Source organism: Taudactylus pleione, unplaced genomic scaffold, assembly GCF_031769625.1.
Source record: "Taudactylus pleione unplaced genomic scaffold, aTauple2 ptg000316l, whole genome shotgun sequence".
In the NCBI taxonomy this organism is placed as follows: Eukaryota; Metazoa; Chordata; class Amphibia; order Anura; family Myobatrachidae; genus Taudactylus; species Taudactylus pleione.
The window spans coordinates 877,559-893,344 of record NW_028284717.1 but is presented as its reverse complement, the minus strand read 5'-3'; the positions used below and the strand labels follow the sequence as shown (position 1 = coordinate 893,344).

The 15,786-nt window shown below is 46.2% G+C and overlaps 1 protein-coding gene across 1 annotated transcript in view; it reads right to left on the bottom strand.

Annotated features, from left to right (window-relative positions):
• The window catches only part of CTNNA2 (catenin alpha 2), a 937,723-nt gene that overhangs the window by 543,863 nt on the left and 378,074 nt on the right, over nucleotides 1-15,786 (bottom strand). The window contains exon 3 of the mRNA XM_088442722.1: nucleotides 5,582-5,734. Coding sequence (XP_088298848.1) covers nucleotides 5,582-5,734 — 153 coding nt within the window. The remainder of the gene's footprint in view (nucleotides 1-5,581; nucleotides 5,735-15,786) is intronic.

The window sequence follows — 15,786 nt, the reverse complement described above, 5'->3', positions numbered from 1 at the left end:
TAAATCAATTAGATTGATAAGCAAAATGCTTCCCAACCACACCAATAATGTTATAAACCTAATCCATTACACACTACCAGTCTCCCACCTGTGACACCCACTCCATTACACACTACCAGTCTCCCACCTGTGACACCCACTCCATCACACACTACCAGTCTCCCACCTGTGACACCCACTCCATTACACACTACCAGTCTCCTACCTGTGACACCCACTCCATCACACACTACCAGTCTCCCACCTGTGACACCCAATCCATTACACACTACCAGTCTCCCACCTGTGACACCCACTCCATTACACACTCCCAGTCTCCCACCTGTGACACCCACTCCATCATACACTACCAGTCTCCTACCTGTGACACCCACTCCATCACACACTAACTGTCTCCTACCTGTGACACCCACTCCATCACACACTCCCAGTCTCCCACCTGTGACACCCACTCCATTACACACTACCAGTCTCCCACCTGTGATACCCACTCCATCACACACTACCAGTCTCCCACCTGTGACACCCACTCCAACACACACTACCAGTCTCCCACCTGTGACACCCACTCCATCACACACTACCAGTCTCCCACCAGTGACACCCACTCCATCACACACTACCAGTCTCCCACCTGTGACACCCACTCCATCACACACTACCAGTCTCCCACCTGTGACACCCACTCCATCACACACTACCAGTCTCCCACCTGTGACACCCACTCCATCATACCCTACCAGTCTCCTACCTGTGACACCCACTCCATCACACACTACCTGTCTCCTACCTGTGACACCCACTCCATCACACACTCCCAGTCTCCCACCTGTGACACCCACTCCATTACACACTACCAGTCTCCCACCTGTGATACCCACTCCATCACACACTACCAGTCTCCCACCTGTGACACCCACTCCAACACACACTACCAGTCTCCCACCTGTGACACCCACTCCATCACACACTACCAGTCTCCCACCTGTGACACCCACTCCATCACACACTACCAGTCTCCCACCTGTGACACCCACTCCAACACACACTACCAGTCTCCCACCTGTGACACCCACTCCATCACACACTACCAGTCTCCCACCTGTGACACCCACTCCATCATACCCTACCAGTCTCCCACCTGTGATACCCACTCCATCATACCTACCATACCAGTCCCACCTGTGACACCCACTCCATCACACACTCCCAGTCTCCCACCTGTGACACCCACTCCATCACACACTACCAGTCTCCTACCTGTGACACCCACTCCATCATACCCTACCAGTCTCCCACCTGTGACACCCACTCCATCACACACTACCAGTCTCCCACCTGTGATACCCACTCCATCATACCCTACCAGTCTCCCACCTGTGACACTCACTCCATTACACACTACCAGTCTCCCACCTGTGATACCCACTCCATCATACCCTACCAGTCTCCCACCTGTGACACCCACTCCATCACACACTACCAGTCTCCCACCTGTGACACCCACTCCATCACACACTACCAGTCTCCCACCTGTGACACCCACTCCATCACACACTACCAGTCTCCCACCTGTGATACCCACTCCATCATACCCTACCAGTCTCCCACCTGTGATACCCACTCCATCATACCTACCGGACCAGTCCCACCTGTGACACCCACTCCATCACACACTCCCAGTCTCCCACCTGTGACACCCACTCCATCACACACTACCAGTCTCCTACCTGTGACACCCACTCCATCACACACTACCAGTCTCCCACCTGTGATACCCACTCCATCATACCCTACCAGTCTCCCACCTGTGACACCCACTCCATCACACACTCCCAGTCTCCCATCTGTGACACCCACTCCATTACACACTACCAGTCTCCCACCTGTGATACCCACTCCATCATACCCTACCAGTCTCCCACCTGTGACACCCACTCCATTACACACTACCAGTCTCCCACCTGTGATACCCACTCCATCATACCCTACCAGTCTCCCACCTGTGACACCCACTCCATCACACACTACCAGTCTCCCACCTGTGACACCCACTCCATCACACATTACCAGTCTCCCACCTGTGACTCCCACTCCATCACACACTACCAGTTTCCCACCTGTGATACCCACTCCATCATACCCTACCAGTCTCCCACCTGTGATACCCACTCCATCATACCTACCGGACCAGTCCCACCTGTGACACCCACTCCATCACACACTCCCAGTCTCCCACCTGTGACACCCACTCCATCACACACTACCAGTCTCCTACCTGTGACACCCACTCCATCATATCCTACCAGTCTCCTACCTGTGACACCCACTCCATCACACACTCCCAGTCTCCCACCTGTGACACCCACTCCATTACACACTACCAGTCTCCCACCTGTGATACCCACTCCATCATACCCTACCAGTCTCCCACCTGTGACACCCACTCCATCACACACTCCCAGTCTCTCACCTGTGACACCCACTCCATTACACACTACCAGTCTCCCACCTGTGATACCCACTCCATCATACCCTACCAGTCTCCCACCTGTGACACCCACTCCATCACACACTACCAGTCTCCCACCTGTGACATCTACTCCATCATACCCTACCAGTCCCACCTATTACACCCACCCAAAACTCTATTTTAGATGGCCTGTATCTATCACTTGGCCCCTTGCTAAATGGGGTACAGGTACAAGTTAAGTGTGTCCCTTAAATGTATGTCTTATTCTGACTTATACATAACTTTGAAATACATTCTTTACAAACCATGAATTCTGCACTTACACAAGACAGGTGCAGGTTTCACGTCAATGGCGATTTGCTTAGGATCCGCCAACTAGCTACATTTATGATTACACGTGCAGTATCTTTACATACATCTTACACCAAAAAACAGATGTTTTCAGGCATATTTGTATAAATGTACATGAACTCTTGATCATGTCCTTAGTGTGTTAAAAGAGGGCTTGTGTTGATGAGATGAGGGACAAAACTGATTTATATAAAAAATTGACTGAGGAACCTAGAAGACAAGGGCAGTGTACAGGGCTGACTCGAGGCACGTTTGACCAGTGCGGTTGAACAGGGCTGCCACCCTATAGAGCCACCCATCCCAACCATCCCGATTTCAGTGGGACAGTCACGTTATTTCGGGCACTGCCCCGCTGTTCCACCCGTGGAAGTGCCGGCCCCAGAGAAGAGGAATGGATGCAGGGAGAGAGCCGGGGGGCAGCCCAGCTACTGATGGAGTGCTGGGCTCGCCCTCAGCCTAACGTTAAATGGAATGTGTGCCATAAGGGCACGCCCCCAAACAGCGTCATTTAGGGGGCATGGCCTGTGGTAATTAGGTCACACACCCTTTTCGGTCAAGAGCGGCGAAGCCGTTTGCAGGCTTTCGGGGCGTCGGAGTGCCTGTCTGCACAGGGCGCACATTGCAGTCTCTGGATTCTATGAAGTGGCATAAAGTGACATAAACCACAGCAGGGCCGGCTCTAGGGATGGTCGACCAGTGCGGTCGCACAGCGCGCGGGCGGCGTCCATTCACTGACGGGAGAGGACTGGGGGAAGCCAAGCCAGTGACGGAGTGCTTGGCTTTACCCCCAGCCTGACGTAATTTGAAGGAGGCGTGACCTATGGTAATTAGGGCACGCCCCCAAATTCACACGCGATGTAAGGGCGCCTTCTCAAGGGCCGGCACAGGGTGCTCCGACCCCTGGATCCGGCCCTGAACCACAGTATGTTCATCTTCAAGTAAAGTCACAGGTTTGACTCGCAGTCCTTACTAGTGTTTTACTAGGTGTTTTGTGGTCCATGTAGGTCAGTGTAAGTTTCCCCTAATATACATTATTTGGCACTGAAATAGATAAGTTAGAAAAAAAAAAACCACAATACACCCGAATGTTAATAAGAATATTGAAAGTGCTAGTAACATGCACGACATTGACACCAGCGGGTACAAAGCCGATGTTTGAAGCATGGCAAGTTCAAAGGCTGGAGGTGGGATGAAATGTGAGCACTAGACCAATTAGAAGTATTATCCATTGAGCAATGGCAAAAACGTTCTTCAGTGGTAATTTCACAGCAATTTTCCTATAAATAAATAATTATTTTACGGATGTCATTTCTCATGCAGGCTGGCTGATTAATTCTAATAGTGCAGTGAAATTACGTTTTTTATCTGTATTTATTTCAGAAACTAAATGTATTTGTGTCCGTAAATGGCAAAGAAAATGGCAATCTTCACATAATTATGTCTCCATTTAGCAGGCTCGGTCTTATGTTAGACAGTGCTGTCAATTTTCACATTTTTTACGCTAGTTTTGTCCAACGACAACTTTAGTAATTGAAGTGTTTTCCAGATGGACAACAAAAAAAACCCCAAAGAATAAAGTAAGGCTCTTAAAAAAAAAAATGAGTTAACCCCTTTAGCGCTGGCAAATGGAACAAATGATAAAATTGTATACATATTTCTATATATAAATTGAACCAATGAAAATGGTTTGGTATCGTTTTATTCATTTAACACTCCCAAATCCGTAATTTGGGATAAAATCACCTTAGTACAAACTCAAATGGCTCTGGCACGTCTTACTAAGACCTGGGCATACCAAATTTCATTCTCTCATTTGTTATTAAAGGGAATGGATCCCCCCAGCCAGTGATGTGATGTAGTGCGATCGGCGGGGGGTCTCAGGAAGTGAACAGAGAGGGTGACGTATTTGGATGTGATCAGCCTGAAGCACTATCACAACAATCCCCATTCATTTCAGTGGTACAGTGACAAATAGGCATATCATATGAACGTGGTTTATCAATGGACCAGGAACTAGTGACAACACTGATGAACATGAGGCATGCCTCAGCAGTGTCTGTTGTTACAGAGCATATTTGGTATGGGGTCATATTACTAAAGTATGGGCCTGATTGTGAGTCGGGCATCTTGCTAACTACTTCACGTTCAGGTGATTACCCGCCCATCTGTGAAGATTATACATCCGTCTTCATGCGTAAGGCCGGACTGCCCACTGTTTAGCTGTCCGCAATCATCATCATTAGTATTGGGATATACAACGACACTCCCATGACACTCCTGCATGTCAGCTATGTTCCGTACTGCTACGCAGTGACCATCCCAGCTGCCACCCACCCTAGATGCCGCCCACCCCAGCTGCCACCCACCCCAGCTGCCACCCAGAAACTCCTGTTTCAGGCAAAGCCAGATCCGTCATTCTGTCCGCACTTTCAATCTCCACCCATGCGCAGTCTGCGATTGCTTTGGCAGGCATCCGCGGGATCCGGCCGCATGCGGACTTGCGTCTAATTCGGAGCCAGGCCTCTATATGTCTAAGCTCTAACAACATCACATCAAAAATCTAATCAACCCAATTTTTGCTTTGATACGGTTAACAACAATAAAAGACTCTCTCAAGAAAAAAACAAAAAAAATTGCAAAACTTCAAAGTCAACTCTGCTTCGCTCATTACCACAACAAGGTAATGAAACAGTAGGCCGGGCCGCCGTGGCACAGGAAGAATAAAAGACAGTCTTTTGATGTGAAACAAAGGCTTACCTCGACCAATTTGTTGGCGTGTTCACGAAACACTTGGGCATATTCCTTCACCTCCTTCTCATTACCACTTTTTGCAGCCTCAATAAGAACCAGCAGGGGGACATTCGTCTCCAGGAAGGAATCTGAGATATGGTCCATTACCGCCTTCCGAAGCTAAGAAACAAGGTTTGGAAATAAGAAAATGGCCTTTTAATGGGAAACGTATTTAACATGTAAATTAGCAGAATTAACTTGGTTAAATGTGAACTGTTCCCGGTTATAAAAAATACTTTCATTTGTTCTCTCTTACCATGAATGTTTGATTAAACTTTTCACAATGTATAGCTGAGCAAACAGTAAGGTTGGGGTCGATGTGGGATAAACTAAACGAAGCAGCCATCCAATGTAAATACACTACAGTTATATACTTCTAAAAGGGCAACTCCACTCAATAATGACAATAATATTTTTTTACTACAGTATATTGAAATCATTATAACGGTGGTAAAGTCACTGGAAAACCTCATCTACTAGAAATTGGTCTTCTGCATGAAATCTGCAGTTGTAACCTCAGAAACACACTGTGGCTCCAGTTTAGCAAAAGAAAGCGATGCACAGGCTTTATACATTACTCATACTGTACCGCCCAACATTTAGGAGCCTGTTCTGCATTTGGCAGCAAAATTCAGCAAGTTACAGCAACAGAATTTAGCTTGTAGTGTTCCCCGGACCCCGTTCATCACCAAACATACCGCAAAGAGCAGAATGAATTGACCCAGCTCTACTCATAGACTATAAACTTCACCAAACATGAATTTACAAAAAGAGACCTATTTATTAAAATAGGAATTATCACAGCAATAACTGTAACTAAGTTTTACCCATACTTGCGTCATTTTGAAAAAGTATTTCAGGGAGATTGTGAAAGTTATGAGTGTGGGCGTGTACTGCTACATCTGATGAGTGTTCCCTCCTAACAGTGCAGGGTAAACCATCAACCATAATGCAATAATGACACAGAGACTTGTATAAGGGGAAAGGAAGGTCAGCTTTATTTGTTTTTAAACTAATTAAACTATTTAATGTATAACTGAACTAACTTATAGAAGAAGACAGACAGACAAAGTATGGTGGCACAGAAAGAACGGCCCCACAATGCCAGATCACCAACTGCATACTCACATCGATCTTCTAATGGGAGGCGAGCAGCCAGCCCATTACCACGCCCAAGGTATCCACCTCCCACCCCAATGACACGACGTGAGGCCCACCTGGTTAGGTGGTTGCCGCTGACCCCAGTAGGGTAGAATCAGCCTGAGCCATGTAAGGCAGAGCACCTCAAGCTCCAAAACTGCTACCGTTCTTCCCGCCACAAGAAAAGCCGACACCAAACAACTCAATGAATAAGGGAGGGAGGGCCGGAAACAGCCGACCAGAGACATTTCTATGAAATGGCATGCGTAGCAGCATCTCTGAAATAGCACTGAAAAACCCACCCCCTGCCAATCCTATAGGCTAACCAAACCTAACCCCACCCCCTGCCCAATCCTATAGGCTAACCAAACCTAACCCCACCCCCAACACTACCTCACTAAACAACTAGCCCCTTCTTGTCCAGAGGCCGACACCCAGAGGTTCGGGTGTTTAATTAACTCCATGCATATGAAATGCACTCCGTCCTACTTACTTTCAAATGTAAATGAGCCCCAAAGCAGTTAGTAAGATCTACATGTTGATGAAAACTCACTGATAGTTTTCAGAAAATTCCTGTAGCCATAGGGATCACTGTGTCTTCTAACCAATGCAGGGAAATGATACTAATGATCCCATTTGAATGTATATATCTCTGTTTTTTTTTATAAATAAGTTTCATAGTGGGTGTAAGGTGCAATCAGGGAGATTCCTGGACTCCTCAGGGAGTCAGGGAAATTGCTACTTTTTCTGGGAGTCTCCCTGATAATCAGGGAGAGTTGGCAAGTATGGTTTTATCACTGCAGTAAAATGATATATACTGTAGTAGGCATGTACCATAAAAATTTAGCCAGGGCACCAGAGTGATATCCGGCTTCCCTGGTGGTCTGGAGCCGTTATAGTAATACCAGCCAATTTCTACGCTGTGCGGTACATTTACTAAAGTGTGGGTTTTTAGAAGTGGAGATGTTGCCCATAGCGTCCAATCAGATGCTAGCTATTATCTTCTAGAAGGTGCTAGATAAATGTTAAATAGAATCTGATTAGTTGCTATGGGCAACATCTGCACTTCTAGAAACCTGCATATACTAAATATACCCCTGTGTGTATGGATGAGCCGGCTTTCTGACTCCCACATGCACAATGGAACCGAACGACTGGTTTTGTCTTTTCAGTACCGTCATTTTGATTTACATTTTTTTTTTTTAAAGTGACACAATAAATTATTATAAAAAACAATTACGGACGCACAGGCACAGAAAACAGCAATATATGATATGCAGTATAATAAAGTGTATTGTTTTAAAAATATTAATAAACTTTATTTTAATAAGCAAACATGATTTAAACAGTACTGGATGCAAAAGATGAATGAAAAAGTAGAACTTGAAGAGTGGGGGGCTGACCCATAGTCCTTACCACACAAGCAGAAAAGCCATGTGCCCCACACACCCTGCATCCATTATAAATACGCCCCTGGGTAAAACAGTACAGTACAAATAGCACTACAAATCTCGACAAAGGTGATCCATTGTGATAGAGCAAATATGACATAATTTACAATCTGCCTACTTAGCAGATGTGCAGGATTAAATGAATGGTGATTAGCACATAGTAAACATTATAAACAACAAATATATATATTTTCAAAAATATTATATAGTCTCCCTAACCCTAAATGTTTATGATATAACATGGTATATAAGAGTCATGGAGCTTCATATCAGATTAATAGTTAGCTTTATCAGTTGTTGCTAAAATAAAATCTGCAGATATAATAAAGGTAGGTCTGAAGAGGTAAAGGTGACAGACCAAATTTGCTATGTAGTCCTTACCTGAAGCTGTTATTCAGAATGTTATTCTGAAGATGTTGCTGTTCAGGAACTTATTGCAAGATGTTATACAAAGTTGCATAAATAAAGCAGGAACTACTCAGAGAGTATCAATGTAGGATAAAATGTCACCACAAAATGGCTGCCAGTAGCTGGGCATCCTTTATATAGGGCTGTGACCTGCACTGTGACATCACAATGCATGCAGGCAGCAGCTAGACATGGCTGTAGCCACAAAATGGCTGCCAGTAGCTGGACATCCTTTATGTAGGGCTGTGACCTGCACTGTGACATCACAATGCATGCAGGCAGCAGCTAGAGATGGCTGTAGCCACAAAATGGCTGCCAGTAGCTGGACATCCTTTATGTAGGGCTGTGACCTGCACTGTGACATCACAATGCATGCAGGCAGCAGCTAGAGATGGCTGTAGCCACAAAATGGCTGCCAGTAGCTGGACATCCTTTATATAGGGCTGTGACCTGCACTGTGACATCACAATGCATGCAGGCAGCAGCTAGAGATGGCTGTAGCCACAAAATGGCTGCCAGTAGCTGGACATCCTTTATATAGGGCTGTGACCTGCACTGTAACATCACAATGCATGCAGGCAGCAGCTCAGAGTTGCCTACCATCCCGATTTTAGCGGGAGTCTCCCGATTTGGATCTCACCTCCCGCTCCCCCGCAATTCCTATCTCTACTCCCGGTTTCCCACTGCCCCCGCTAAAAATGCGGACTGCGCATGCGCGAGTCCTGGGCTGTCAGGGGCGGGGCCTGCGCGGGAGATGCAACGACGCGCGATGTCTTGGCCTGGCCGGCCACCGCGGGTTTATGGATAGCGGTGGCCGCCACTGCACAGTGTTTGCCTGCTTGGGTCAATGTGACTGGCGGGCGGGATCAGCGGGTACGCGGTGAGTGCAGCATCAAATCAGCAGGGTACGCGGTGGACGAGGTGTCCGTGGTGGCCTCTTCACCCCCACGCACGGCGGACCTGTTTTAACATGTAAGTATGAATTCTAAATTAAACTACAGTAGCAGTAGTGGGAACTCCTGAAGTTATGGTTTTTTTTAGACAAAGTGTTTTTTTGTTTTTTTTAAGCTTTTTTTCAATCTTTCTAAAACAGTTTGTAGCTGTTCTCTAATTCCTGCTATCCGGATAATATTCTAGGAGCACTGATGCTGACTACCTCATTTGTTTCCTATACAATACAAGTTTTATTGTTGTGTTATGTACTCATTACTATAAGAAAAGCAAATATAATGTTATATGGCATACAAAGGAGAACAATCCTAAAAGGTGGAAAAAACAAACTTTCTCCTCTTCTATTGAACTTCTATCTATGAGACATTTCTGAAAGGGGAGCTGTCACTATATTATATTATTAGGCTAATTAAAGCAGGTTTGCCTACCCTCCAGATTTTAGCGGGAGTCTCCCTATTTCTAACTCACCCTCCCGCTCCCCCGCAAATCCTACCGCTACTCCCGATTTCCCCCCGGATAATGAATTTGAAAACTAACGGTAGTGGAAACTGCGTCATTAATCAGGGTTGCCTACCCTCCCGATTTGGGCGGGAGCCTCCTGATAATCAGGTGCAGCTCCCGCCCTCCCGGAAAGGCAGGCAAGCGAGGGCAGCCAGTGACGCGATTCGCGTCATTTTGGCCCCGCCCCCTGCCTCACAATGCCTGTATTATCGGCATTGTGTAGTGGGGGCGGGGCCAAAATGACGCGATCGCGTGACCCCGCCCCCGTGACGCCTACAAATGCCAGGCACCCTTCCGGACACGCCCCCTTTTTGGCCACGCCCCCCGCTGCCCTGCCGATCTGGCTGCTCCCTCCCGGAAGGAGCAGCCAGAATGTCGGCAACTATGTCATTAATGTGTGTGTGTGTATTAGCTGACACTTGTTGGATGGCAGGAGCACAGTACACAGTGTGTAGCTCTGTGGTTAGTAGTGTGTGTGTGTGTGTGTGTCATACATACCTACCCTCCTGCTTCTGGAACTATTAGCACATTTTAAAAAGCTGCGCTCCGTGTGAAATCGTAGCTGCGATCATATTATGGTCCATCTCTGAATCAGGCCCATTATTCAGTGAGGAACCAGCTATTATTCCTATAACATGTCTTGCATCCATCATTAATATAACAACAAAAAGCACAATATATGTAAAGCAGCAGTATATTAATACCAGGAGACAGTATATTTATTTTGCAGAGCCCCTGAGTAACATTAGACACGCCCACAGGTGGAGCTAGACACGCCCTTTGGGCGAAACATGACACGCCCCCTCAGCAGCGTGTTCACGCGGCACAGTCTGTTGCGACATGCAATTTCCCTGAAACTAGTTTTCAAAGGCAGGCAAGTATGCAGCAGTTAGAGATGGCTGTAGCCACAAAATGGCTGCCAGTAGCTGGGCATCCTTTATATAGGGCTGTGACCTGCACTGTGACATCACAATACATGCAGGCAGCAGCTAGAGATGGCTGTAGCTTAGATCAGCTCTGGGCCTTGATGCCCTGCAGCAGCTCTATAGTGAGAATAGGAAAGCCGGGACTCAGGAGATGGCAGTGTCACTCAGTGCTGGGAGAGAGTCAGGCCTCAGAGGCAGCCTGGGCCTCATAGCAGCCGTACTCTCTGCCCCTACCATAGCTACGTCCTTAACTTGCAGGATGATATGCATTAGTCCATAGTGCGCTGTGAACTGGATTATAGCAACATAGAAATCTCTATACATGTTATACACCCAGATATCCTTTCTAACATGTCACTAAATCAAGTTATCAGGTTTTCAGTCAAATTAATTTAATGAATCTCTCCATTATTGGCTTTTCAGAAAAAAACTCATGAGTCTGGTTGTGAACATACAGTATAAGAACAAATAACTGGTGATTCAAAGACAAAATACCCGGTTCAATCCCTTTATTGCTTATACTCCCCCGTCGCTCCCCTCATCCGCCATTTAACCCCCCACACACATAGGAGGTCCCCCCTCTGCCTCCACACACAAATATTGATGAATGTCCTGATGGTAGGATGGGGGGGTGGTGGGTCCTCCAGAGTCTGGACTGCCCCAAGGAAAGCGGGACGGTTGGGAGGCATTACTTACTGTCCCACTCGATGGAGCAATTCTACCTCCAGGCTCAACTCGTTTCTTTCAGTATAGAACCTGAGCTTCACCAAACATTGCTCATATTCACTCCTGACTATCAGATTGTATAGTATAACAAAAATAAAATGTTGGAGGCGCTCGCTCGTCATTTTCCAGCCACTTTATCCTTATGTGTACAGTATGGAATCGGTATGAATGACCGGCGGACAGGATGCCAGCGGTCAGAGGACCAACAGCAGCATCCCAATGTGCAAAATACCAACAGGGGCCGGTAAGTAGACTAACCCTCCCTAACTCTCCCCCTGTGGTGCCTAACCCTAACCCCCCCTTCCCACACCCTAAACCTATCCCTCCCGTGGTGGTGCCTAACCCTAACCTCCCCCGTTGTTGCCTATCTCTAACCCCCACTCCCTGTAGCCTAACCCTAATCCTCTCTGGTCAGTGCCTAACCCACCCCAGGAGGTCCCTAAACCTAACCTTCCCCCACATCCCTGGGCTAACCCTAACGTTAACCTGCATACTTACCTTCAGGATGCCAGATCCCTGCAGTACGTCATGTACCAAATGAGAAAGCATGTCATTCCTTATCTGTGCTCTGGATACAAAATAATCTTGTTGCTGCCCTATTCATGCCCTCTCTTGTCTACTGTAACTTTGTCTGACGACCCTTCCCCAATTCCTCAAGCTTTTTCTCTGTGGGATCATGGGTCAGATTTGGGCGATTTTCATTCATTTTAATACTGTCAAAAATCGTTCGTAGTTCATGAAATCGTTGGTAAAATCGTTCAAATCGTTCGTCGTTCATTGTTCGTAGTTCATCGTTCGTCTGACAGATCTGACCGTGTGAATGCACCATAACACTACAGAAGGGGTTTGCAATCCCTGACGTATCAGGCTGGAGACTGGGAGATGATCTAAAGTGACCACGAAAAAAGGCAGTTTCATAGGCGTGTTATGGGAGCATCACGGCCGTGCCTGGGAAGGGTGCTGCGTTCCCAATCGCATATCCAATGCTTCAGAAGCCGTGTTTAGTTGGATTTGAGAAGAGTAGTTAAAGTAGACCGTAGGTGGTGCAACCAATGTTGTGTCAGTGTTGGTGTGTTTGCAATCTCCATCACAGATGCACAGACCGCGCAGCCTTAAAACTGGGCGTCTCAACGCTCGTACACACCATCGCATGGTGGAGCGCAAAGGGAAGTCTGAGATCAGCATTTGCATATTCCTGCAACTGCTATTGCGAGAGCGACTGCAACTGTATTACCAGCCATCTCTGAATCAGGCGCATTTTGGATACGATACATCCCACCACTTAGCACATGTATAGCGGCGTTTATTAACGCCGTATGCATGTAGTTCTGATTAAAACCACAAAGGACAGCTCTGCCGATAAGAGCTGTCCTTTGCAGTGTGAGGACTGCAGGGGTTATGACCCGGGAGTCTTTCTGCACATACGCCCATAGGCTTCTATTACGGAACGCCATCGGTAGATGGCATTGCCTATTGGATGCCAACTCCAGAAAGTTTTGATTTCCGTAGCTTGCACCCGATGGCAAATGCTGTTAAACCTGCTGTTTTTGGTGTTTTGGCCGCATTTGTGTTTTTGTACATCCCACCCCCAACGTGTTAAAATCAGTAAAAAACACATATACACATCTACACACACACACACACACTTTATCTGACAGAAATAAATATTGTATTATTGAATCATTACTTCCTGTTACTCGCTCCGTCATTGGAGACTGCTAGGGAAATCTATATGAAGGTGCGTTTTACATGTTGTACATGTTATTTGAATTTTTATTTTGTTTTAGCTCACAAATTTAATATTGCATTTTATTGTTAGACTACTTGAAAATCATTATATTTACTCTTCTAGGAACACTTATGATTCGGTAAATTTTTTAACTTACTTAAGGATTTACCATATTAATTTCAGGATTTTTCATGAGGCTTAATTAGAACATATTGGAAATTAAGGCTAATTTTTTTTTTTTTTCTGTCGAATCACTTATGAATTGGTAATTTTTTTTTTTCATAATTGATTTAAGTATTATTCTATTAAACAATGTGAATGCAAAGTCCCAGCAGCAGGAGTATGCAATCTACTGGGCGGGATGCACCAATGTCAGAAATACGGTAAAACTCCCCCGAAAATGCAGTTTTCGGGGATTTACGGCATTTCTCTTATGCACCGAGCCCTGGAATGTATCGCTTGGATGCGGTGGGCATGCAATGAGTGGTGGGATGCATCTCGCCCACTGTATTTATTAACATTTGCATAAGTGCCCCGAGACTGCAATTTGGGATGTTATTACGGGCAATATATCATGGGGCACAGGTTCCGATAATAGTCCTCCCCAGTGATGAGTAAGATGGAAACGCTATTATTTTAATTTTGCGTCTATCTGCGCATGCACGACCATTCGGTTGCGCATATGCAAATGAAAAACATTGTGATGGGTATTGTGGACAGCTCCCCAATCCAGCAGGGATGGATCAGAAGTAAGCTGTCTACCGCCATCTTTAGGTTGGAGTTAGCTAATCCTCCCCATAGTGCCTAACCCTAACCCCCGATACTAACTTTCAGGATGCCAGCGGTCGAGATACACGCCAGGATGCTGACTACATCCCATTTTAAGACCCATGGCAGTGACTTAGTTAATTTTATTTCCAATAGTAGTGCCTTAGTTCATTGTATGCACCATATCAATGCCTCAGTTCATTTTATTCCCAATAGTAATTCCCTAGTTAATTTTATGTCCCCTTACCTCACATTATGCCACACAGTGCTCCCAGTAAACATTGTGCCACACAATGTACCAGTTCACATGATGCATCACAGTGCCCCCAGGTCACATTATGCCACTATATATAGTAGTGCCCTCAGTTTAGAGTCTTCCCCCTCTCCATATACTTACAATTCCACTGTGCTTCAGTGTTACCCTGCCCCCCCTCCCCCTCCCTATTCATTTTAATTGCTAACAAGATAAATTTATTGTCAGTGACCGTCGTGCCCCCGATGTGAGAATAAAAAACTGCACAGGACTGGTTACTGTATATACAGTATCTACAGTACAGTATATACAGTATATACAGTATCTGACACTGGAGCATTTGAGTGCAAACTGCAGTCTCCAATTGAATATAATTATTTATTAACTACCTCTCTGCTAGGTGCGGTTAAACATCTTGCTTATATCAAGGCGTGGTGATATTCCAGGGGTGTGAGCCATGTAACAATCCGTATATGGGACACTGCTCTGGGGCTTCTTCCATGTAAACTACTTTATTTGACACAAAACAATTTTTGAATATTGCTCAGTGCCCAAATGACTGGTTCTTCTTCTCTGCACCAGTGCACGAAACATGACGGAGCTCCACCATATAGTCCCTGGAAATATGGGCGCCGATTATGCCCAATAATTGGTCCCCACATGCAACGCCCGCCACCCTCCCTCCCTGCAGCCTGCATGGACAGTGTTTGTACATCTAACCGGTGCAGGCTTTAACTGCTTATTGGCTGCCCGCCGTCCGCCAGTACACTTACTGCAGGCACTAAAGTCACAGCTGGGCAGGCAAATTCAAATGCCCGCTCAGCTGTGATGCCAGGGTGACACGGGCAATCGGTAAGTGTGTATACTTACCTGAATCGGCTGGCCAGTCGGCCTTCAAGTCGATCTAGTGTGTACCCAGCCTCATAACAATGTGCCCACTATAGTTACACTCCTGAATGTACATGAAAACGGTCCACAGCTTTATTTGTTAGATGTATGTAATGCTATTTCACAATCTTCTGGAAAATATTGTGTGTTCCAGTCTCTAGATTAGGAGGACGCCAATGGAAAAAAAAAAAGGCAAACATTGACGTAGGAAAGGGATCGGCTCTAAAGGTGCCAAACGATGCTCTGCAGAGGCTGAGGAAGAGCCTCAGCAGGGAAGGGGTTAAGCACGCTTACTGTATGTGTCTCAGCACTGCAGCTAGTTGCTGAACATGAAAGACATGGCAATCTATCACACACATGGACTCTGGGAAGTGATGGGATGCAAATGAAGGTTTCCCACAGTGCATCACTCTAATGTGTCTAATGTAAGC